At 35.6% G+C, this 27,326-nt stretch overlaps 1 protein-coding gene across 7 annotated transcripts in view; it reads right to left on the bottom strand.

Moving 5' to 3' along the window:
- Positions 1-27,326, bottom strand: part of LOC125657528 (Kv channel-interacting protein 4-like) — a 190,611-nt gene that overhangs the window by 57,034 nt on the left and 106,251 nt on the right. Inside the window, exon 2 of one of the 7 annotated variants that reach the window (XM_056149409.1) lies at positions 26,841-26,913. The exons of the other annotated variants lie outside the window; for them this stretch is intronic. Within the exon in view, the coding sequence (XP_056005384.1) occupies positions 26,841-26,862 (22 nt within the window). The 5' untranslated portion in view covers positions 26,863-26,913. The remainder of the gene's footprint in view (positions 1-26,840; positions 26,914-27,326) is intronic. 7 annotated transcript variants of the gene reach the window in all.

The following is a 27,326-nucleotide window of genomic DNA, read 5'->3' as shown; positions in this document are numbered from 1 at the left end:
GAACAGTGAAGATAACGAATCCCAGAAATCCACTGCATCCTACATCTGATTCACCTGCATAGGTATTTTCCTCTTTGTTTCATTATTCCCCTCCCCTATTTCTTTATTTGTTTTTGAATGCGCTTGACTCATTTTTATTGGTCGATTCGCCTACATGTAATTTGATTTGTTGAGTGCTACATCGATTCATCTTACTTCGGTCTCATGTGGATCCGGGTTAGAATACATGTGGGTCCTCAGTTACCCCTTGCTTGTCGTAAGAGGCGACTAAATGGGGTGGTCCTTCAAATGAGACCGCAAGAAACGAGGCCCCTTTAAGGAGGTATGCTACACCAGAGAAATTTGATTTGGATGAAAAGTGGAAGATATGTATAACGATATTTTGAAATTGAAAACTTTCAAATTTACTTTATTTAGTCAAAAAATGCAGTTTTAGTAGAAAGCAATCTGAAATTGTTTTTAAAACCCTTGCTGGACTCAAAACTGCGATCTACAGTTCAGCAGTCGACGTGCTAACCTATTGAGCTACTCATCTAGGTAATACTACTTGAAATGAATAAACAAATATTGCTGATATTTATATTTTCATTCATGTTTTAAAAGGAAGTCAGCCATTATGACGATGTAGATGTATAATTAAGCAATCAACAAAGGTGTTGTACGACTGTGACAAGCAAAACCGTATTATGTAATCCTACCAGCCCAAGTCAAATCAAATCAATCGTGTAATGTTCTGCGTGAATATCGTATGTTGAATAAAGAATAGGAAAATGAGAATGGATCGAAAGTTTTCCCATGCCTAACAATTGTGCAACGCGCAGCGGTCTAAACCCACTCGCCTTTGCTTGAACTTGGACTCTACCACATAACTAGAAATGCTAGCTCACAAGCAAGGCAGTGGAAGTTCCCTATATATTGTTCCCCACACTTCTCCCCCGCTTAGGGAAGCTTCGTCCCGAACCTTAGCAGAAATTCTCTCTGAAAGTTTGACACTTCTTCAGTAATGGCTTCCGGCGACAACCACCGTTGTACCCGGATGAAACCATGTCCGTACATGGACACGAAGTCCCAGAGCTCCGAAGAGACTCTACCCATCAAACACCAGAATCCCACCGGGGCCACCATTTTGTAACGTGCAGCGGTCTAGATCTGAACACGCTTAGAAATTCTATCGAGGCAGTACAAGTTCACCACTATATACACATTGCTTGGAAATGTTCAGTTGCACCGCTTTTTGAATTTTCTAAACTACCGGTAGTACTACGTTTTATAAATGTCGGAACCCAAACACGGGCAAAGACGCTGGCCGATTTCCACAGCCCCTTTGTAAATACTGGGTTTAAAGTAACCCAATTCATGCAAATATTAATCCCAACTACATTTTATGTTTCTATGATTTTTCCTCAACAAAGATTTAATAAATAAAATAATTAAAAATGTTGTATTTTGTTATCTTAATATTGTTTTAATGAGGGAGGTTCCCTTCGTTGGTCAATTCGTTCCCTAACACATGTAATTATATTCCGTAGTGGAGCGGAGATGTGACACGATAGCTGAGGATATCTGCCGATAGTTAGTAATGATTAAATTCAATCATTGATACATTTTTTGTGTGTACATGTATCATTGCCCAATTCTGACCACGATGAGGTTACTCATCAACTCAAGGGCATAATTTATTTTGAATGTAAATTTAAACTTCGAAAGTAAAGAAACTGCACTCCCTAAAGTAAATAATGTCGGTTTGATTATACACAGTATGTAGTGGTTTTGATGATGAGATGATAATGGTAAAATTTGTCGTTTCTTTTCGATATTACATAGGACTATTTTAAATCTTATTTTAACATACCCTGCATCAAAATGATAATTAAATTATGAAATTATTCAATTACTTCATTAACCAATATGATTTAACATCTGAAGTTTAAAAAGATGACCCGTTTGAAAATAATTTGTGTTTTCAAAACGAAGCATGTAATTTTGAATTACATAGTATATACATGTATCAAAACGGATTGAAATATTGCACACACCAAATAAAAAAACAAAAACAAAAAACCACACACACAAAAAAAACCCAACCAAGTTTATGTTTTCAAATCTATTTAGTGGTCTGTCAAAACAATTTCACATTAATGGCTGTTGTGTAGACTTTTAAAGATTATGCTATTAAATATTCGCATGATTATTTTATGTAAATAAATTGTATTTATATTTGTGTTGAAAATGTTGGCTTGAAAAGAAAATGCTGATTATATTTACACTATTTAAACATTTGATCATAAATAAATGTATGATGCAACTAAATGATTCGTTTGATGTTCTTCATTATCATCAACTTCATCGTATCAGTTAACCACTGCACGCTTTCCCCACCAAGAGCGACTCTGCATACCTGTATATTTACGATTAATATGTTGGGTGACACTGCACATAAAATGCTTCATGATTGCAAATGCGATTTATCTAAGTTATCTTAAATACCTAGAACTGGGTTTGATTCATTTTCTGTCTCTGTTTAATCGTGATCAGGTTTCGGCATTTAAAAAGCGTACTAGATTTACCGCTTTTTGACAGCTGAAATCTCTGGTTCAGTATGTTCGTAATAGAATTCTCAGAAAGAATTAAATGATTCTTGTTTGATAGATCACAAAGTTGTCGCAAAAAGTTTGATGCTATTCCATTTACTATTAAGAGAGAAACCATGACAAAATCGCTCCCCGGGACTTTCGGTCGTACTACATTTACCGCTAGCCCTTTATTATTGCACTTAACAACGCTTCATAAACCTTCATAGGTTCATATTCATGATTGATTGAATATAGTTTAACGTCCCTCTCGAGTATATTTCACTCATATGGAGACGTCACCACTGCCGGTGAAGGGCTGCAAAATTTAGGCCTATGCTCGGCGCTTATGGCCTTTGAGCTGGGAGGGATCTTTATCGTGCCACACCTGCTGTGACACGGGATCTCGGTTTTTGCGGTCTCACCCGAAGGACCGCCCCATTTAGTCACCTTCTACAACAAGCAAGGGGTACTGAGGACCTATTCTAACCCGGATCCCCACGGAATAGTTCATATTCATCCTCAGCCTCAAATGCTAATGATCCCACCTCCATTATTCTGAACGCATATAAAGATATATTTTGTTTTTCTCTAACGTCTTAACCAGCGTTTTTTGTAATTTATGCGTCGTCACGTGGTGTCTTCTTTCTACCGTTTTCTACAATCTTATTATGCCCCCCTTCAAAGAAAAGGGGCATATTGGTTTGCACCTGTCGGTCGGAAGACCACATGTTCCGCTCAATATCTCAAGAACCATTCACTTGATCGTAATGATATTTCATATGTGGGTTGGTTATGCGTAGAAGAGGATCCCTATTGTTATTCAGGTCAAAAGGTCAAGGGTCAATCTACTCTGGACATAGGAAGACACTGTCCGCTCAATATCTTGAGAACCTTTTTCTTGACGGGCATCAAACTTGGTACAATGGTACACATTCAGAAGAAGATGACCCCTCTTGATTTTGAGGTCACATGGTCAAGGGTCAAACTAAACAAAGGAATATACTGTCCGCTCATTATATTGAGAACCCTTTGCTTGACAGACATCAAACTTGATACACTGGTACATCTTCAGAAGAAGATGACCCCCATTGATCTTGAGATCACACGATCAAAGGTCAAACTGGACATAGTAATATTTTGTCTCCTATAAATTAAGAATTATTTACTTGATTGACACAACTTGGTACACTGGTAAAGCATAAGGAGTAAATGACCCCTATTGGTTTTTAGGTCACTTTGTAAATCCACTCCTGACATTGGAAAATATTGTCTGTACAATATTTCGAATTGGTGATACTACTATCAATCAAATTGTGCATGTGTATAACCCTTATCAATTTTGCACCATGGGGGCATATATGTTTTACAAACATCTCTTGTTGAACTTGCGTTTTTTGTTTTTGTAATTTACGCGTCGTCACGTGGTGTCTTCTCTACCCTCTTCTACAATTTTATTCTACTTACGTTTTTTGTAATTTACGCGTCGTTACGTGGTTTTTAGATCTCTTGTGTCTCAATAAAAGTCGAAAAATTTATAATCTGATATTTCCGTACGAGCAGACGGATATAATAATGTATTTTGGTTATAATATCGAGCTTTTGATATTAGATGAAGAAGTGAAGATAACGAACAGTGATGCGGCGAATCCGACGAACTACAGTACTAGGGTATGTGACCTTGATTCATAACTAGAGTATGTGACCTTGATTCATTACTATTTTTCTGTAAGTTATATGGATGAAAGGTGAAGATAACGAACAGTGATCAATTTCATAAAACCCATAAAGAATACAAATTAAGAGTAAGGCAAATACGGTCCCTTGGACACACCAGAGGTAGGATCAAGTGACTAGGAGGATTAATCATCTTCTGTTGACTGGTCATACCCGCCGTCAGCCCTTTATCTGTATGAGGTAAATGGAGTAACCCGCAGTCCAAATCAGTATGTAGAGAATAACTCCCACAACAACAAAAACATACAGAGAGCTAGCCAGATTTAGAGTACAGGAATTAAAGGAACTCAGTCAACTGTAAAACTAATTATTACGAATTTAGTTAGGATGATTCAACTGTGGCGAAAGTTAAATTTAATCTGTATCTACTCATTAGAAAACCAAAATCAAATTTCATAAATCCTATAAATTCCGAAAAAGTCGTCAACAGTGACGAAACTTAAGCTCGATCTGTAACCATACATTGGTAAATCATATACCATATTAGACGGCAAGCAATGCAAAATTAAGAGTGATAAAGAGTTAGTTTAACTGTCTGCTAACTATGTGAAGCGAGTAGCAGTGTCGCCTAAGTACACATTAATTGCTAGAACCGGCCGAAGCTTGAAGTAAATTTACAGACATGAATTATGAAGGACTGCTCAGAGATTCGGTGTAGGCGTCAGTCCAAATGTTCAGCCAAGCCGAATCTTAGCCGAGATTAATTCCAATGTTTGCAATAGTTTTACTAAGCTTTTGACAATGTGGGGAATCTCTCGCTTTTAATCTACCACTGTATTGTACATAAAAGAATCCAAACAGTTGTGTTTATAGTCAAAGTACCCACCCCCAACAAAAGCTCGCACATACACATACAACCAGCAACCAATGAATGTCATTCATCTACAACTTTAAGCATCAGAGGGTACTAGCCAATCAAATAACAGCAAGGAAATTCTCATTTGCATGACGATGTCGACTTCCGTCTTTTCGCATTTGAGAAGCAGTAGACACATCTGATGGTTGATTATCGTCGATAAATGGACTCTATTTCTGGTTCACCATGACAGTGCGAGAGATCAGACCTTGACAGAGTTGTTGCTAGACGGTAGAGATTTAATTATTAAATCGAACTTTTCGCGGAAAATTACAGGCGATGCAGCTAGCTGGTAATTCAAAAAACAAGATGACGACGTGGTATACCTTGTGAATAGTTTGTTTACAAAAATACATTTTTTGATTGCATATACATGTACATGTATATTCAAAACGTCAAGTACCTGTGCAGACTGGTAACCCCGATTTTGAAGCAACAACAATTTCGTTATTCCATAACTACATTGGTTATTCATAAATCTTTCTTTCTCGAAGGAATTCGAATATGATATAAATAACCACCAACTGAAACAGCTAATGAGAGAGAGAGAGAGAGATTGCTTCAAGTTCTGGACACCCAGCTGCTTGACTTGTGTCGACGACGTCATGTATCTCCAATACATGTAGCTCAGCATCGGTTTATAAGTTGTTCTTACACCACATAAAATATCCCATCAAAAGTATATTCCGCCGAAGAAAACAGATGGGACGTCTATGATTGACTTATAAACGTTACTTACCGACTGTATGCAAATTACTTCCATGGGTTTAGTATGTTTTAATCGTGAAAGCTACACGGTGTTTTTTTTTACAAAGAACATTTTTTCTAAACTGATATTCATTATACAGTGGCGGATTTAGAGGGGGCGCAGCCGCCGCCCCCACCCCCCTAAAATTTGCAAATTTAAGGTAAATCGCGGTATCTTGTTTCGGAAAATGTACTAAACGATAAAGGAAGCAATAATTTCTTCCACTCCCGGAGAAATAAATGACAAAATCCTTTGATGTCTTGAATTGGGAGAACTTAATTTTTTCCACACAAAAAACCCCTTAAAATTTGGGTCATTTTATTAATTTCACCTTATTAAAATGATAGAAAATAGTACAAATGACTTAATAGGAGAAATATTTCAAGCCCCATAAAATCTGTAAAATCCAGGAGCTTCGCCTCCTGGACCCCCACCAGGGCTTCGCCCTGGACCCACTGCCTCATAAAGTGGCGCCCCCCGTAACCACAATTCCTGGATCTGCCCCAGTTATATACAATTATTCAATTAGGAAAGGAATTTCTGGATCGGTTTGGGAAAGGAAGTTGATTTAAATATTCAAATTATTTGTTTAATTTGACAATTGTTTGTTTTATCGAACTGAATGTACTGGGTGGGTTTAAATACAAAAAAAAATTATAATTTGTCATATTGTATTTTTTTTTATTTACTAGGTGGGTGTAGATACACATCATAAGATAGTTAATACTTTCTCGTTACCTTCTGGGTATTTTTTTTTTAACACATTGCTAGACTAAGATGTGTTTAAAACATACATATAGTCAAAAGCATAGATGAAAACAGATTGATTTTGGAGACCTGAAGAAGTCTAATAGTTATCCTTCTTGAAGGGGCATGGACAAAATTTGAGCTGAAAAATTTCAAATTTGATTTTTCCACTTTTACTGTTTACAATGCTTAACTAAAGTATTTCTTATGATCAACCAAAATTTGAATAGCAGTTGTTGAGTTACAAGTGAGATACAGCACTCACAATTCTTTGTTATGTAAACAAAACTCGTGCCATGTTTTTGTTTACATATAAACTACCTAATAGAAAATTAGCATATTAAAAACAAGAGGCCCACAGGCCTTATCAGTAACCTGAGTACTAGTTAAAAAGTATCACTACTCCCAAGGGCTATGCAATCTAGAAAAAAATTCATCTTCTGAATATCTAAGCTAAATTCCAATCTTCAGCAACAGTATAAAACAAGACGTGTTCTTGAAACTTCAATGCCCTCAAAAGTACATACCCTGATGAAAGGCTTTAAATTATATAATAGATGTATTAACATTAAAAGATATGACTAATTTGGACCCATCCTAGAGACAAAACCATGGGCTGTAAAATTACCATTTTTTGTACACCCTTTTCTGCTATTCCTAAGTATGCATTTAGATTTTGTACAGTATCAGCAAACTTACAGATAAATACTGTATACTAAGGTTGGCCCCACCCTGGGGTCAGAACCCCTACCCCGGAGATCATCAAATTTACAATTTTGGTAAAGGACTACCAGCTCTTTCTAAATATCCATTTAGTTTCAATTTAGTATTAATAACACTAAAGACGATGTTATTTAAAGGAAGTGAACATGAAAAAAATATTTGTTGCATAATAAACTTAAAAGACCTCCTGAAACTGAATAGTGTGGCCTAAATCTAATTTGCTTGTTTCTATTACGAGATTTGATCAATTGAACACTCTAAGTTAAAGGTTTATGGAGGTCATCCATTATTTCCCAGTATGCATCTGTGCTCTGACGTAGATGAGACACATTGCTGTTGACTGGGTCACTGTTATATAGCAGAAAAAGTTTATGGATTCATATTAGAATTGATGGATAAGGTTTTGGAGCAAAAAGAATTGAAATCAAATCTAATTACAATGCATTAAGAAAAAGAAGAAAACACTCCCACAAAATATTTCCAGCTCCTCCAACTTCTGAACTTACTCAGTACACTGTATGTTTCAAGTTTCCATATCAATTAATTTCATTAGATTTTAAATATTAAGGTGACTGTGTCATAAAAGTATTGCAATATAGGCATGTAACTTGTATACTTTATAACAATTTATGTACATGGACCACAGATAAATTTTGGAGATTCAATTTACAATTATATTCTTTATTGACATTAAAAAAATACTTATTTACTAATATTTAAAATCCGTTTCAGAGTCTGATGTTCTTTAAAGAAATCCTACATAATTACAGTGCTCTTTAGGAAATGCTCCCTTAATTTATGTCACAACAATTAAATGAGGGTAAAACTACTCTGACCCCCCCCCCCTTAAGAGGCTGATCGCGTTTGACCTAGTTGATAAACTGTCTGTAGGCCATAAATCTTGATAGCATGTCTGCAACAGAATTGTTACTGTATTCTATTACATGTGTTGGAAATGTTTACACACAAATGCCATGTTGTGTTAAGATTTTAATACATGTGAATACAGAAGGTATTTTTCATTTTCGTGTTTTTCTTACTTGTTTAATAAGTTGTTATCCAGGTCCTCTGAGACCCCTCTCTGGATGCATATTAAATCCATGGATAAATGTAAGCTGTATCAATTATAATAGAACTTCGACACACAGTGTTAAAATATGGGTGTAGAGAACTGCACTTTAGGTGTATATTTATGCAATCTAGCTGACACAGAATATTCAAACTCATGACAACAAAGACACCCCTTGAATGTACATAGTTATATTGTACAATTTCCACAAGCACATCAATCAAGGAAAATTCCTCTCTCATCAAAATCAACTGCTGGTGAAGAAGAAACAATTTCTTCCTATGTAACATCAGGTTCAACCTGATATCCCATATCTAATTCACTCTCTGCTGATGACATTTTAACGTTGATACTTACAATGTGCCAAAAATACACACAATGTGTCCTACTGATGTCAGCATCAGTGCTGCCCTCTATTGGATGCTAAGAGATAACCCCGCAGGGAGGTAATATTTTTTTCAATATGGCAGCTTCCAAGGATTGAAAAGAGTTAATCTTTATAAAATATCTCCCTACTGAAGAAAGCTACATCTTAGTGATTTTCAGAATTCATTATATACATCAAAATGACAAATCTAAACCCTTTGTCACATTTTCATGTTCACTTCCTTTAAGTGTTTTATACATAAACACTATATAGTAATTTTGGCCCCGCCCTGGGGTCAAAACCCCCTACTCCGGGGATCATGAAATTTACAATTTTGGTAGAGGGTTGCCTGCTCTACATCACTATGCATTTAGTTTTTCTTAAACATCTGCGGTTGTAGAGAAGAAGATTTTTGAAAATTTGTCAATTTTGTCCCCCTTCTTCCAAAGATGCTTCATACCAAATTTGAATGGAATTGGAATGATAGTTATCAAGAAGTTAAAAATGTCTATTGTTCACACACTTAATAGCTGACCATTTTGGCCCCACCAGTTTCAATAGCACTAAAGAAGATGTTATGTAAGTGTTTTATACATAAACACTATATACCAAGATTGACCCCGCCCTGGGGTCAGAACCCTTACTCCGGGAATCATGAAATTTACAATTTTGGTAGAGGCTTTCCCGCTCTACATCACTATGCATTTAGTTTTTCTTACACATGTGTGGTTCTTGAAAAGAAGATTATAAAAAAAAATTGTCAATTTTTGGGCAGTTTTTGCCCCGCCCCTAAGGCCCCAGGGGCGCAGGAATCCTGAAATTTACAATTTATGCCCCACCTCCTTGTCCCAAAGATGCTTCATACTAAATTTGAAAAGAATTGGAATGATAGTTATCAAAAAGAAGTTAAAAATGTCTATTGTTCACAATTCAATAACTGACCATTTTGGCCCCAACCCAATACCAAAACTCCTACCCCTGGGATCATCAAATTTACAATTTTGGTAAAGGACAAATGTTCTTTCTAAATGTCTATTTAGTTTCAACTTAGTATCAATAGCACTAAAGAAGATGTTATTTAAGTATTTTACACATAAACACTATATACCAAGATTGGCCACCCTGGGGTCAGAACCCCTACCCCGGGGATCATGAAAGTTACAATTACGGTAGAGGCCTTCCTACTCTACATCACTATGCATTTAGATTTTCTTACACATGTGCGGTTCTTGAGAAGAAGAGTTTTGAAAATTTGTCAATTTTCGACAGTTTTTGCTCAGCCCCTAGGGCCCCAGAGATTCTGGAGTCCTGAAATTTACAATTTATGTCACCCTTATCCCAAAGATGCTTCATGCCAAATATGAAAAGAATTGGACTAGTAGTTATCAAGAAGTTAAAAATGTTCAATTGTTAACACACGACGACGGACGACACCCAATACCAATAGGTCACCTGAGTAAACAAAATGAGACGTGCCAGACACTAGAAACAGTTACTATTTAATTGTGTTCAAAATTAACTTGTCATTGAAAAAATCTGCTACATTTATAGACGAAAGTTTTAATATATTCAACCTTTGTAAACAAAATCATGGCACGAGCCTTGTCTAGATAACAAATAATTGTGAGCTCTGTATCTCTAATGTACCTCGACAACTGACATTCAAATTCTTGCTGACAATTAGAAATACCTTAGTTAAGACTTCTAAACATTAAAAATGGAAAAATAAAATTTGAAAAATTTCAGCTCAAATCGTGTTCACGCCCCTTTATTTCGGCCAACTCTTCTGGCATCCATTGGTGTGCGAACTTCTTGTGTATCAATTGGTTTGTTGATCATATTGGGTGTCAATATAATGTAATATGCCGATAAACTCAAGTATTCCCTGATAAATTTACATATACAACACTAAGTCTCAAAACCGTTTTTCTCCTTTGGTAAAATATCTATTGTATTTAAACGCCTCATTTAACAGTTTTCTTCTTTCCGTCAATATCTGTGTTTATTCATTCGTAGAAACAATCTCACTTCAAGTGAACGAAATCTGAGAAGATACATACATGTACTGATTTGAACTTAAGTTTTCTCTGTATCGGGGCGGGGGTGGGGGATGTTGACAAGGGTATTTTTAGAATTCACTGAAACTATTAGTCTTTCCTTAGGCAATTAATGTTTGTACACGGTTCGAGTATCTATCTGGTTGTGCAATTATTTATAAAAAAAATAATTGCTCTACGATAAACAGGATAAACAACTGACATCGTGCAAGAATCAATTAACCTTGTCCATGTAAATCATCAGTGAACAGTGCGATCACATATATATTTACAAAGGGTACAGTACTTTTGGAGGAATTATGTATCCTAGAAATTGGCGCGTGGATTATCTCTCCAGATGTGAAAAGCAAGTAATAAAATATATAAGAAATATTAGGTATGAAAGTTGCAAATTATTGCAAAAATCGATCTTTAGTGTCCCTCAATATTTACAGTATAATTAAAAACCAAAGGATACTGGAATTTTAAGTTGAAAGATATTCTACAATTCGTGACTAATTTCTTTTCACACAATACCTTAGACAGTTTTCTGATAAACTTCAACAATCTGACACATTAAATGGATAAGCGTAGAAGTTATTGGAGCTTTTCCATTAATATTTAATAGTTAATGAAATGACAGATTGAAATAAAGCATCTTTAAAACAAATGTTTCCTCCAAACATATGCCCTGACACTTAAATAGTTCTGCAATAGGACATTGTATTCCACTAGGTAATGACATCATTGTACTTAGCATCGTCTAATCAAACCGATTGTTCCCTAGCGAAATGACTATCAAAAATCATTTCAACACGTTATGTACCGTGACACTTTAGGGAAAATAAACTTGAAATTGCAGGTGCTTAATAAACCACCGGAGAAAATATATTGTTGCTTAGCATTTACCTATCATCAACTGATGCGTGTATCATTCGGGAGGGGGGGGGTGTTGAAGAATTTTTTCATGCGGTTTGGAGTCCACTCTTCTCCCTCCAACACTTTGTCCATGATTTGAGACTACGGATCTGAAGGTAGACGTGACTGACCTAGTCTCAGGCAAACTCTTCAATACTGAGTACTGTATTTGGATTTATTTTTTTTATTTTTCACTGAATGAACCTAAATTAGCAAACATATAGTAGCCAACCATAGAGCTATTTTACAAACGGAAAACAACACTTCAGCGGATATTTTGATACATAATTTGCAGACTGATGACTTATACTGACATCGATGCAACGAAACTTTCCCTAGAGCATATTGCGCAATTTGTCAGAAATAAAAATTCTGTCAAACATGATTCGGAAACGTTTATAAGTAGTAGCATTCGTATTGTCTTGACGACGGAATGTCGGTACCTTCATCAAACATTGACAACAAACATTAATTACATAATGATTATCCTACAGCATATACAGGTTTGTAATTGTTGCATGAACTGCAATAACAGAATATATGTACATGTATCACGTAAATTGCGACATAAATAGAGTTTACAGGCTTAGAGTACTTGAAAAGGTCAATTACTAGTTTCTGAGGAAGGAAGTACACAGAATTTCCTAGTACCGGTATAGGGAATTTTAGGACTACGCTTTGTCGAGTCCTAGACACAGCGAATCTTGTTCGAGAGGTGGAATTTCCCTATCCCACACGAGTAAATAATGAAGAGTTATTTTTCTCACATTTTACCTACAGTGTAGTGCATAAATTCGGGAGCTTTGAGAAAATTCTAAATCATTAAAATCCTCATTTGAACTTCGATGCAAAAACTAATTAGATAGGCAGAAAGAGCACACCCGAAAATGGTTTACACTGCAAGTGTAAACTAAAAAAATCCAAGGTTGTTCACCAGAAAGCTATACTATATTGTTTAAAGAAAACAATGCAAAATGCTTTTACTTCATCGTGTAACGTAAATCTTCAACGTGTAACGTAAATCTTCAACGTGTAACGTAAATCATAGAAAATATATGACGTCACAATCAAATGACATTGCAGCAGTGTGAGACTAATACAATCCTTCATTAGTACGAGTGTGAGATAGAAAAATCTCACATGGCTGTCTCACATGGGTAAAGTCGATCTTACACTGGTGATAATGTGAGAAAGAAAAATCTCACATGGTTGTCTCACATGGGTAAAGTCGATCTCACACCGATGATAATGTGAGAAATAAATGTATGAAGCTTTTCAACATAATCAAAGATGAGTGGATCATGGGCGTACCAGGGAAGTTCAAATAAGTCGATGAACATTTACTAAAAAAAGATGGGGAAGGGCGCCCATGGGGAAATGTATCTTTTACATTTAGTGCTTGATGATTCAAGTGCCGTTAACAAGAGGTAGAATTCAATGTAACAGGTTTCGTTTTCTGTTGACTATTCCTCCGTCAATCTTCAATCGTAGGTTATCGGTCATTTCCGCGAACGACAAATCTGTTCATCGCGGAAACTTTCGAAAAATTACGATTGGCACTATTGCATCACATAGATCTAGATGCGTTGGAAACAGTGCACACTCCGACATTACTTGTTTTATATGCTCTTTTACTCTTGGACATTGAAAAAAAAAAAGAATCTAGAAAGCTAAGGATGGTTCATTTTCTTTTTTCCCCCAACACTTTGTTTGATTGAGTGGCCTATTGAGTTTTTGCATGTTCGTTAAGGCCTGCGAGTCTTTTGTTTTCGTGAATCACCGTGTGGAAATATGTTTGCCACGAATACTATTTGAGAGTGATCCAAAATGTACTTACCCTGCATACCTAAATAACCTTTTCGCGAAGATAAATATTCGTGTGTTTTTTTCGAATATTTATTTTACTTACATGAAAGTTGATTTTACACTACAAGATTAAATATATCGGATGCCAGAAGGCGTTCATGCTGTCTCTGTTCTACAACAGATGGCAGGCGTTAACAGGATAGGAGCACTGACTGAATTCCAAAACATCAGTATAACCAAAACATTAAATAACCAACATTGTAACCGAAACGTAAATGAAAATTAAAAACGGAAATCAACATTATAATCAGAATGTAAACCAACATTATGACCAAAACCAACAGCATAATGAAAACCAAAACCAACAGTATAATGAAAACCAAAACTAACAATAAAATAAAACCTACATTATCATCAAAACCTAAATTATCATTACAATCAATATCGTAAACCAACATTATATTCAAATCATTCTAAGATGAACAATGACAGGCACATAAATTCACTACAAATACCGCGTGTTTCAAACTTCTCAATCTTCATGATGACCCGATTCAATTGATGACAAATGGAGCCGTTATAATTCATCACCATGGATGTAAAATGAAACAATATCATGTACGCCTCTACATACTTTACGAGTCTATAGTTGCTTTGAGATAGATTTATTACACTATCTACTACTGTATGTCATCTGATAAATGAATGATATGATGCACAATTGATTGATGGCAGACAAACACACAGACAAAAACGACAGTATTCTGCTTTCATTTGTTCGCAGACAAGTCACGTTAACCCTACATATTAGTCATGCACGCTCATATGTTCTTATTTAAATGAAATATTTCCGAGAAGAGTTATGGATCTCATGATTTAATCATCCTTTTCGTTTGAAAAAGTTTTAAAGATGAACATAATGCATGCAAAAAGAAATAAGTATGTCCTACCTTCATGTCGCCATTATGAAAAAGAAAGAAAGCACACAATCAATACACGTAAAACATACAATATAATACATATGTATTAAGCGTAATTGTTCAATTTCAGTATAATTTTCATAGTAAAAAATTCATCAAACTAACAATGAAACTAGCTTTTTGTATATGAATAATCAGTCTATCGGTCAATATGCGGCCTGTATAGTTTCTATGTTATGTTGAAAGCTTAATACAGATATACACCTGTAGATTTAATATTTCATATTCAATTCTTTCGGGAGTAAGCATTCAACACAATCAACAGAATTCTAGCGTATTGTAAATTTCATATGTTTTTAATTATGAATATTAGTGATAGTGTATTTTCTACATAATATGCCCCTTTCTTGACCATTTTTGTAACACAAGGAATTTTTTCCTTCTGAAAAATTACGCATTAAACACAGAGTGTTGGCATAAAGCACAAATCATGAATCCCTCCAGCAATTCTTGCATGCCCCAGAAGTGTTCCAAAGTTGCAATTTGAAAGGAAAAAAAGAGCATATTTTGTTATTCTGTATGTACATAAGTACAGTGTAGCGAATATTTTGGGGTCAATTAAATTTTGAAATGAACTCCATGTGATTTTGTATATGCATCATTCGATTTTAATAGAAACTATTTTATCATTTTTGCCAAATCCTTTCAAACACTTGGTTCCATTTGCTTGACCTGCTGGTTCAACAACTTTCTTGCAAGAAATGATTTAACAACAAACTCGTGACTTTTCATCTTTATTGATTTTACGATGATTAACAATCTATAGTTCTTCAATGAATATTACTGTCTCTCGTCAGCTCGGATATTGTCTGGAATTTCTATAAACAATAACTCATCTTAATCAATCAAGCTGACACGCCAGCTATACCTCTATTTTAGCTAATCTAATGTGTAACACAGGGTATCACATAATTTCAGATCCAAGAACGTTTTTTCCTCTTTCAAAATAACTGAGACACACACATATAATACTTGTCATAAGCCAGGCATTGATATGTAAGAAACAAAAGTTCAAATGAAATTTTCACATCATTTGTAGGTTTATCACAAATAAGCCCTAAGTTTTAAGACATCCTACCAGAAAAGATCCTTAATTGTAAGTCATATTCAAAATATAGTCTTTTCCACGGTCAAACAGAATGAACATCTCTATCTAGACAAGGTGCGCGCTGTGACGTGAAACCACAGTGTTCTGTTCACGTTTGGCTCGATGCATCCCGATCCACAAGTGGATACAGTATGGCTTTGCCTTGATAGCGTAAATATGACAAAATTCCAATATTGTTTTGACATCGTACATTTTACATAGGAAATACCCGCGATCTTAGCGATATACAAAACATGCAAGTGTACTGTGTGCGTACTTTTGTATGCATGTGAAATGTATGATAGAAATAGTATGCTTATCTCATTCATATTGAGTGTAAACTCCTACGAAAAAGAATTCATATGTTATATGAAGATTGATAACATTGCGAGTACAAACGTAACAAAGAATCATTTTAAAACACAAGTTACTATTTTGAATTATGAGGACAAACGTAACAAAGAATCATTTTAAAACACAAGTTACTATTTTGAATTATGAGGATTTTCAAGTTTCATCACGACCATTGTCATATATAAAGACAGTATAGTTGTTTTAACAAAATTTATAGTCCTATTCACCAATATTAATTATAATTAAATCAAATACATTCTCAAACTGGATTTGAATATTTCAATGAAAATCAGTTGACACTTTCACAAGTTTTTCTGTACAGGGGTTTTACTATATTTCTACATTATTGTCTTTTGTGTCTATTGATAGTTGTCACATTACTGGGGCTAAATAGAGTACGATTTTTCAATGCTAGAGTCCATATTATTAGTGCTAAACAGAGTAGGGTTATTCAGTGCTAGAGTCCATATTATTAGTGCTAAACAGAGTAGAGTTATTCAATGCTAGAGTCCATATTATTAGTGCTAGACAGAGTCCATATTATTAGTGCTAAACAGAGTAGGGTTATTCAATGCTAGAGTCCATATTATTAGTGCTAAACAGAGTAGAGTTATTCAAGGCTAGAGTCCATATTATTAGTGCTAGACAGAGTAGAGTTATTCAAGGCTAGAGTCCATATTATTAGTGCTAAACAGAGTAGAGTTATTCAAGGCTAGAGTCCATATTATTAGTGCTAAACAGAGTAGTGGTTTTCAATGCTAGAGTCCATATTATTAGTGCTAAACAGAGTAGAGTTATTCAAGGCTAGAGTCCATATTATTAGTGCTAAACAGAGTAGTGGTTTTCAATGCTAGAGTCCATATTATTAGTGCTAAACAGAGTAGTGGTTTTCAATGCTAGCGTCCATATTATTAGTGCTAAACAGAGTAGAGTTATTCAATGCTAGAGTCCATATTATTAGTGCTAAACAGAGTAGAGTTATTCAATGCTAGAGTCCATAGTATTAGTGCTAAACAGAGTATAGTTATTCAATGCTAGAGTCCATATTATTAGTGCTAGACAGAGTCCATATTATTAGTGCTAAACAGAGTAGTGGTTTTCAATGCTAGAGTCCATATTATTAGTGCTAAACAGAGTAGAGTTATTCAAGGCTAGAGTCCATATTATTAGTGCTAAACAGAGTAGCGGTTTTCAATGCTAAAGTTCATATTATTAGTGCTAACCAGAGTAGAGTTATTCAACGCTAGAGTCCATATTATTAGTGTCAGGGCCGTAAATTAACCTTCAATTTGGAGGAGGCAGGAAATTAGGCGGGGGTCTGGGGGCCGCCGAGGCCCCCAGACGCTGAGCACATTTTGTGCACACTGAACACGTTTCGTGCAAAATCCTCGATTCTAGGGCCTTCTAAGATGTTACTTGACTAACTCATTCTAAAAGAAAGATTTGGAATGCTTTTTAAGGGAGGTATCATTTTCTTAGTTATTGGAAACAACATAAATTCTAATGAACTTTAAATTTTAATTTTTTTTGGCTCAAAAGTTGGAGGAGGCAGCTGCCTCCTCCGCCTCCATGTAATTTACGGCCCTGTAGTGCTAAACAGAGTAGGGTTATTCAATGCTAGAGTCCATAGTATTAGTGCTAAACAGGGTAAGGGTTTTCAATGCTAGAGTCCATATCCATCGTATTACTCAGCGACGTCTAACAAAGCTCGCACAATGCAGCCTTCATTATCATCGAAAATCGTTTTTATATGATTTGTGTTAAGATGTCAAAAGTCAAAAGGAATCACAGAAAGAGTTTGATGACATGAAGACACAGAAGACAGGGGGTATGACATATGGAAATGTTGCCTGGGGAACTCAATAGAGATATGGCAAAAGACAAACATGGATACCTGCAGTGTAATGATAAAACGCTTTATGTAGGAGTTGCTGAATATGCACTCTATCGTACGGCGGACCGTCATCAATCACACAGGCATCTCACAGACATGTAATATCATCAGCAGTATATACACCTTAAATGCTCTTACTAGGAATTTCAAAATTAATAATCAGATAGATGATTACTTGTCCTGCATTTCGTAGATATGCATAAGATTGTATATAACATGATCGAGTATGAGATAGTGCCTCCTGTAATTACAAGACTTGATTGGATCGCCAATTATAAATCCCTGTTAGGAAAGTTCGTAGACAAGTTATTTTGAGAGCGAGAGAACTATCCTAACAAAGATTCAATCAAGTAATGCAATTACAGGCATCTCGTACTCGTTATGTTCATAATTGTTTATGTTTAGTCTTGTCACTTTGACTTCTCATTTTGTCAAACTTACAAGATCCATACTCAGTCTAATTAAGTAATTAATTAAATAGGTGTGGCACGATAAAGAATGCTCTTGGTGACGTATCCATATGAATGAAAAATTCTCGAGAGGGACGTTAAACAATATACATCCAACCAATAACTTTCTTTGTTAATAGTTTTACAATGCCATATTCATGTATATCATAAAGAATACAAAATTGAAAGTATTGCGCAAACAGGTATTACTGGAAACAACAGAGACAGGGGCGTGTGCCTAGGAGGAGTAAACAACCACTGTTGACCGGTCACACCCTCCGTAAGCCCTATATCTTGATGAAGTAAATGGAGTAATCTGTAGTCAAAATCAGTATGTAAAGAACGACCTAAAAATTGGTATGAAACACGTCAGACAGCATTCAACCTAATGGCAGGTTGCATTTACAAATTAGATAATTATAACGACTATAAAATTGGCCAAATGCTGACTTTAAACGAGACTGTCGAAACGCTGTAATATCAACTTAGTTGTCAGTAAAGTAACCTGCCTCGATTAAACATTGATTATACGCAGAACATGTTTTCGCGTATTGAATCAGTTGAGAGATATAAACACCAAATGCATATGATATTGGGATATTGCTACATGAATATGGGAAGTTATAAAACCAGAGTTTTGACATCTGTTTTCCATTAATGAAAAATTATTTTTGGGCTCGTTATATATCGGATAACTAAAAACTAATGTACATGTATGACAGAATGACTAAATGACATTTCATTTTCGTCTAAATTGTATGAATTACAAAGGTTTTAATTAATCAACCAGTATTGGTGAATGTTTTCAAAATCCATGACACATTTGTCAGTACTTAGTTGCTAAGATCCATTAAACGTCTCCATGGTGCATTTATAATTGTTTTCATTTTCCCCAGACCATAGAACTAATAAATGATGAGCGTTAATTAATGGTTGATCTTGTCAGCGTTTGATTGAAGTTTTAAAAGCTTATTACATAATCGAAAAACTCGGCTCCTCTCTAACAATGATGTCCCCACACGGCCATTATAATCTGTCGTGAAAAAAGCGTGAATTGGAAGTCTTAAGCATAAGGGATATTAGAGAACTATAGTTTTACCAATTACAGATCATACGCAGATTCTCCCAGGATACTGTAGAACTTAATTTTTCCACTGCATTAAAACTAATGATTGTACTTCTTTTAAACTGTCATTTACGTTTAACACACATGCTATGTTTCTGCGTGTTTCGTATCGTCTGATGTGATACCAGTGGGACGCGTCCTAGTCTTCGAATTCGCGTTTTCTCCGCAAATACCGAGAGCGATAAGTTATATTGTATTGTTTGACATTAAATGATTGATATACACAGTGACGCCTTGTAGTGCTTGTCGGATGTGGATCTGGTCGTCCACTTGGGTTTCTTCCGGGTACTCCGGTATCCTCCTACATCAATGACCCCTTTGCGCCAATATGCGGGCCGACGAGAAGCATTATTTAATACAAGTTGTAAAATTTGTTTGTTAATGGTCGTGAAATATGGAAGTTTAACCTTTTTTAAATAAAATAAATAGAATTGCTTTTCAATACACGAGTAATGAAACCTACCCTATGCTATGCAAGGTGAAGATAACGAACAGTGATCAATCTCATAACTCCTATAAGCAAGACAAAATAGATAGTTGGGAAAACATGGACCCCTGGACACACCAGAGGTGGGATCAGGTGCCGGGGGGGGGGGGGGGGGGGGTAAGCATCCCCTGTTGACCGGTGACACCTACCGTAAGCCCCATATCCTGATCAGGCAAACGGAGTTATCCGTAGTCAAAATCAGTGTATCTAATACAATATGAAAAGGGGGTATTCAGGAATGTGAAATGTAATCGCAATATATATTTCAATATACCGCAGTGAAATCTTTACAAAGAACCATGCCAAACAATTTTAGATTTGCCAGAGTATTCAGAATTTCAGGTAGAATTCATGAATTTACAATTTAAAATGAACGAAATGCAAATTTAAGTTCACAATAAATTACCATTGTAACATCGAACTCCAATCATTCTATTAGTACACTGGTGCATAATTTGGGACACCCCACTTCACACACCTTAGAACGGAGCGCATCGTGTAAATAAAACAATGAAGAACACAGAGCCCGAAAAGTTGGACACCCATTCGAAAAATGACTTATTGTAACGTATTATGGAAATCAGAAACTTTTAAACCATTCCATTGATCATTTCTATTCAAGAGAACATGTAAAATTGTGTCTTCGTAGCGACAGAAAAAACAATCATTTCACATCATTATCCAAAATCAGATTAAGAATTTTATCATTTTAATTAGGGACCATTTTACAAAACAACTTACGGCAAAGTCGCAAGTCTTAAATTGTATTACACAATTATCGCTTTAAGTGAATGAAGTAAAACTTTTCTGAGGCTTAATTTTCAACATTTTAAAAAAAATATTTTGCATTTGGAGTGAATGATCTTACAATAAACCTGAAAATTCCAGTATATAAAGTTTTGTCGTAAGTCTAAAGTTCTTTTGTAAAACGTGCCCCAGTTCTATCATATTTAGTTGTTGACATGTTGGGAATTGGATAGACTATTTACGAGACATTTTTGGGCAAATGACTTTCACATAAAATGCGACACATTCAGATGCAGACGAGGGAGGTATTTAGCCTCAATGAATATGCTTGCCCAGAGGTTTTAGCTGAAAGAAGAATATCGGAATTCATGAATTCTCAGAGTGAAAGGGGATCAGTGATAAATGCATGGTCAAATGAATTCAATACAGTACGCATGTAGCTGCCTGAAAAACTGCTTCACTTTTTCAGAGATAGAAGTTTAGCATGAGGGAAATGAAAGAAAGCAGAAGTGATCAAGCTCACATACCCCACACTCCAACATTGCTTGACAATGCCTCATATAATGAATTGTAATGCTATGCATCATCACTGCAAGAACAGGACAGACGGGCTCGAAATTCTAAGTTCAACAGGGGCATAACTTCCAGAAAAATTATTGAATTAGAATTTCCTGGGAATATGCAATTCTACACAATGTGTCCTTAGTAACTACAAAGTTTCACGAAATTCTGTTGAGCAGTCTCAGAGGACAAGACAAAAAGAGGACTGACGGACGGGTCAAAAAACATTATACCCTCCGCAACTTCGTTGCGTGGGGTATAATAAAATAAAGTTGAAAAACAAATGCATGTGATGGGAGTGTTGTAGAAATGAAAGTATGACCAAGTTACACAAAGAGAACACGGAGAGAAAACGGGTCAGCGTCCGTGATGAAACAACATATATGTAGAGAAACAGTCTGAACTATATACGACCTCCGTAACAAAGTATTAACGAACGTCTAGCACATGAACAAGACTGGCGTACCGCCGAGCGTTCATTGAAAAAATGATAGAAAACCAGCCCACGCCCCAAAGTTTGTTGAAATTAAAAATGCTAAATATATATATAAACTATGCAAATGAATTTGGAATTCTCCAGTCAGCACCTGTCCGTGGCAGTGATGGCATTCTGCCCATTTACCTACAGTACCAGCATAGGAAGCTGGCCATTCATGAAAAATACTTCGACTTCTGTCAAGAGTCCAATATCAGAGTTCTAGAGGTAGTGTCCTTTGAAGACATTTGGATGAAATGCGTACCTCACACACACACATATGGATCAGTAGTCATCAAGATGACGTATGCCAGAAATGCGTCTCCGCGGGAAAATAACCGATGCCAGACGGCAAGCAGAAAGATTAGCAGCAGTTACCAAAGTAAAAAGTAGCAAAATGGGAGAGGCTTCAGTGCAGGAGAAAGGTGAAGTTGAGAAAATTGGGAATTGACAGAGTGGTAAGTTAGAGGACGTTAAATACACGTTTGATATTGCGCAACATTTTCAATCCCCTCGTCTTACTAGACAAATGCGCACTACCGTCTTCCTTCCGCTTAGACGAGCGCAGCTATTTTGCGTGAGAATCTACCATATTTATGCAGTTGTAACTATGTGATTGACGAAGACCAAACGATACGAATACTTTTTGTAAGATCTTGGGAATTTTGAGAGAGAGAGAGTACTTTTTATAATTTTAATGTACGCTGTACTACGTGTATTATAGGAATAGACCTTTGATATAAGTACATGTATGTTTGGTTATGCTCTTAACGAGTACGGATTTGGGAAGAACAATGCCCTCTTCATTGATATCGATGATAGCAGTAAACGTTTTAATATTGTTTTAAGTTTTCGTTACTGTATTCTATATTTTGAAATTGTCATAGAACAGAAGTACTGTAAACTATACTGACTATCGTAAAACGTATTTTTGATGTACACATGTACAGGACAAAACAAAAATCAGTTTCTGTTAGCTGTATGGGGGTGGTACAGGACATAACAAAAATCAGTTTCTGTTAGCTGTATGGGGGTGTTACAAGACATACCAAAAATCAGTTTATGTTAGCTGTATGGGGGTGTTACAGGACAGAACAAAACTCAGTTTCTGTTAGCTGTATGGGGATGTTACAAGACAGAACAAAGGAATGTTACAGGACAACGAAAATCAGTTTCTGTTACTTGTAGCTGTATGAGGGGTTTTACTAGGCTTTTAGTTGTTTTTTTTTATAGATGTAAACCAAAATGAGGAGTGAACTTGATATTTGAAGTCTGACTAATAAATTAACTATTGACTTTGTTTTATTTGCATTAAGTCATTTCACATCATAACCCAAACACCGTTTATAATCATAAAATTATTCCATGTCGCATTATTCGTACACTTTTTTTTTTTTTTTTTTTTTACATGAACCACGATGTGATGAAGCAACTTAACTTTCATCTTTATTCATGGTCTGCGACAGAGAGTAACAAATATCTGACTCGGTATAGCAATAATTTTGAAATATACCCTTAGTGTATCAAAATACATATATTTCTATAATTACTATTAATCTAACTTTAGACCGTGGTTTTATTTTCCTTCTTCGAGCTGTGTTGCACCTAGCGTAGTGGCGTCAATAACGTGGTAGAAATACCACTACTTTAAATGCAGTATTATAGATCTCCGAAATGGAGTACGGTGATCTTTATTTCAGATGTTCTACCTGTCATCAATGAAATTCTGCAAAATGCGTAAAAATTGTCATAAGCAATATATATATATATATATATATATATATATATATATATATATATATATATATATATAGTGAATGTGTGACCTTTGTCAATTCATTTCACCATAGTATCAAGTTCACAGTGGATATTTCAGATACCACCAATACATATCTTGATGCAACACCCACTCTTAGAAAAGATGAAATTGAATTTGATCTCCATACCAAACCGACCGACGCCCATTGATATTTAATGCCATATAAGCTGCCACAACATTTTCAAGATGTACCGAAAGACCTAGCAATTCGTGCCAGATGAATTTGTTCCAGTGATGAATCTTTTGAACAACAAAGTCAACAACTAAAGTTTCATTTATGCAAATGAGGTTACAAGTCGCTATCTGTTACAAATGCCATTGTGAGGTTAAAACAATTGACCTTGAGAATTAGTATATCTTTTTTAGACTTCTAAACTGATAAAACATTATCAGGAATATTTATAGGTTCGGATTCATATAGCTTTGTTCTGATATCAGAATTTCAGGATTGCGGTTTTAATTTGTTTCATCTTGAAAAGGGGAAGAAAAAATGTATTGACTTTGAACATTAGTACAGTATCTTTTTCCTAGACTTCTCTCCCACTCATCATTTGGATTGGTGATTTCAGTGCGAGATTGATTCCTTTGTTTATTAATTGGTAAAGTTGTGTTGATTGTGTATTTTAATCGTGTTCTTGCAGTAATCATATTATTTATCGCTGTCGGCAAAACCGTGGGGATCCGGGTTAGAATAGGTCCTCAGTACCCCTTGCTTGTCGTAAGAGGCGACTAAGTGGGGTGGTCCTTCGGATGAGACCGCAGAAATCGTGGTCCCGTGTCACAGCAGGTATGGCACAATAAAGATCCCTCCCTCCTCAATGTCCATAAGCACCGAGCATAGGCCAAATATTCCAAGCCCTTCACCGGCAATGGTGACGTCTCCATAAGAGTTAAAGATTCTCGAGAGGGACATTAAACAATATACAATCAATCAATCGTTGTGGGCACTGTTTACTATTCCGAATCCACAGTGGTAAAAATTACCAAATACAATGTAAATTGTTTAACTTTCACTCCAAATTAATCATTATCTTCCCGTCATTTTATTTCACAATCTCGTTGTTTGAGAAGTTTTCTCTCCAATTTTTTCTGATTTCTATAATTTTTGAAAGAATTATCTCTATTCTCACCTCAACCCGATGATGGTACAAACTCTCTAGCACCATCGTCTGTAGACACGCTTGCAACGGAAACCATTTTTCTCAATTCAGTACATCAGTGTATCATTCTTGTTAACAATGTATATTACTATTTGTCGGTTTTTCGAAGTGTGTAGAAAGTGATATTTGTTTATGCAATATACATAATGTATGTCGCTTGATAAAGACGCGGGTTGTGTCGAAAATTTGAGGTTTAAATATCCAACAGTGTCGTGGCCTTTTCAGCGCTTTTGACCTTGTATCTTTGTAGATCCGACACTTTAAGAAAGTAGGGTGTTGTTGGATTTTCGTGGTTTTATATAATATCCAATGCTTTTGTTTTCGATATCTTTACAAATAGTACAGATAGCCATTTCCTCATGAATGGGATGTAGTTGAAAACAATGTGCGTATGAATCTTGATAAACATAGTACGTCTACTTTACAGATGGGAGTTCCGACAGAAAGGAAAGCAGAATGTAAATATTAAAAAATATTGCTTAGTTTGAAAGTACATGAGGGGATGAGCTGCTATAATTCATGCAGGCATATTTTTCATGAAAGCGTTAACCACTGCTTGTCGAGTGAGTTATTATCACCTTTATTTTCATGGGGTTTAGGCAGTAAAAACTATTGAAAATGCTTAATTCTCTGTCGATTTTCATTTATATTGGGGAGCTCTATCTTCTTCACAGTATTCAGTTACTATTATACTTTTCTTCATCACCGTGTAATTTAAACTGGTTATATATTGGGTTAGGAGTTTTCGTAAATACACAGCTCTACAAAACCGTTATCTCACAAGCAAGATTCTTTATAATTATCACGAATATACCTGTGGTTACTGTATCATGGATTACTTCAACTAAACGAAAATGGTCTAATTGTTGTTTTGTTTCATTATTCTCTGTATTTCCTCATTAAAGATAAAAAAAAAATCCTTTTCATTTGTTAAAAGTTCCAAATGATTGTTAATAGTTTCAAGGATATTGTCGCCCTAGTGCTGAATTATCTCCCAAGTAACAATAATTAAAAAGTAATTCGATCCACAAATTGTCGCAGCGTTCAATCAATGCAATAATTACTAATGATGTTTGACTTTTGCATTTGCGCATATTACGATAAATGTCAAGAAATAAAATCATGAGTATTGAATCTGGCAAGCTTTGAAGCTATCTCGAAGCCAACACGTGCATTAGGTTAATGAGTCTCAATTAAATCCATCACGTAAAATTGATTTCAGACCCTTGGTATGTTTATCGATGATCTTTGTCTTGGAGAAGCATGTTTTCAATTATTACATTTCCTAGAAAACACTTTCACGTTTTTATGTCTTACGTAATGTGAGGTGATTTATCTAGAAATGTTTAGCGTGGCATCACCTATAAATGTTTATCACTTTTATTCTTTGATATCTATGCTACGTTCAACCTCGCGTTTAGTCACCCGCGTTGGACATTACTGAATTAAAAAAAAAAAATCATTTGAACTTAGATGTTGATGGAAAGGTGAAGATAACGAACAGTGATCAATCTCATAACTCCTATAAGGAATACAAAATTAAGAGTGAAGCAAACACGGAGCCCTGGACACACCTATCAGGTGTCTAGGAGGAGTAGGCATCCCCTGTAGATCGGTCACGTGAGCCCTATATCTCGATAGGTTAATTAATATCTCATAGATTTCAAAGTATACTTTAGGTTTGCAGGGTTTTTCCGGTTGTAAAATAACCAAAGACGTAGAAATTTATTGTGCGTTTAAAATAGAACAATACCTTTGTATTACTAGATGAAAGATGACGGAGCCTACATCCTTCTACAAATTACAATCAATAGAAATCTTTAAAGTTCAACGAGTACAATGCATGTTTCATCGCTTTAATTCCATATAAAGCCAGTTTAAATCACTCCTGTTTCTGCATGTGCAACAGGGAATTCCGACACATGCTATACTATCGGTTCGGCTGGATATTTGGACTGATGCCTTCACCGAATCTCTGAGCAGTTCCTTCATAATTCATGTATGGAAAACATTCAACTTCATTCGGTTCTTACAATTAATGTGCACCTAGGTGACATTGCTTCAAATAAGTAATTTGACTATTAAACGAACTCTTTATCACTATATTAATGTTGTATTACTTACCGTCTAGATAGGTACATCCCATAATAAAATTTTCCGTTCAAATGTTAACTTCCATGGCGCAATATTTTATCTCCTGAAATTGAAGAGTTCCTATAGTATGTTTTTAAATTAGTGATATATAGTAGGTATGTGGAGGTACTTCTACGTAAATGTATCTGGGCTACGTTCAAGATTGTAGAGGTTTAGCCTAGGGGCTAGGTATGGTGGCTGATTTGTGCCATTTTATAATCCATTGTCTTTTCTTTATTCGGATGCAAAAAGTAGATAATATTATAATTTTATCGTCTTTTCATTATTTCAGATCCCATGGGGATCCGGGTTAGAATAGGTCCTCAGAACCCCCTTGCTTGTCGTAAGAGGCAACTAATTGGGGCGGTCCTTCGGATGAGACCGTAAAAACCGAGGTCCCGTGTCACAACAGGTGTGGCACGATAAAGATCCCTCTCTGCTCAAAGGCCATAAGCGCCGAGCATAGGCCTAAATTTT

This window comes from Ostrea edulis, chromosome 9, assembly GCF_947568905.1.
Source record: "Ostrea edulis chromosome 9, xbOstEdul1.1, whole genome shotgun sequence".
NCBI lineage: Eukaryota > Metazoa > Mollusca > Bivalvia > Ostreida > Ostreidae > Ostrea > Ostrea edulis.
Note: the sequence above shows the minus strand (reverse complement) of the source record. Positions and strands in the feature narration are given on the sequence as shown.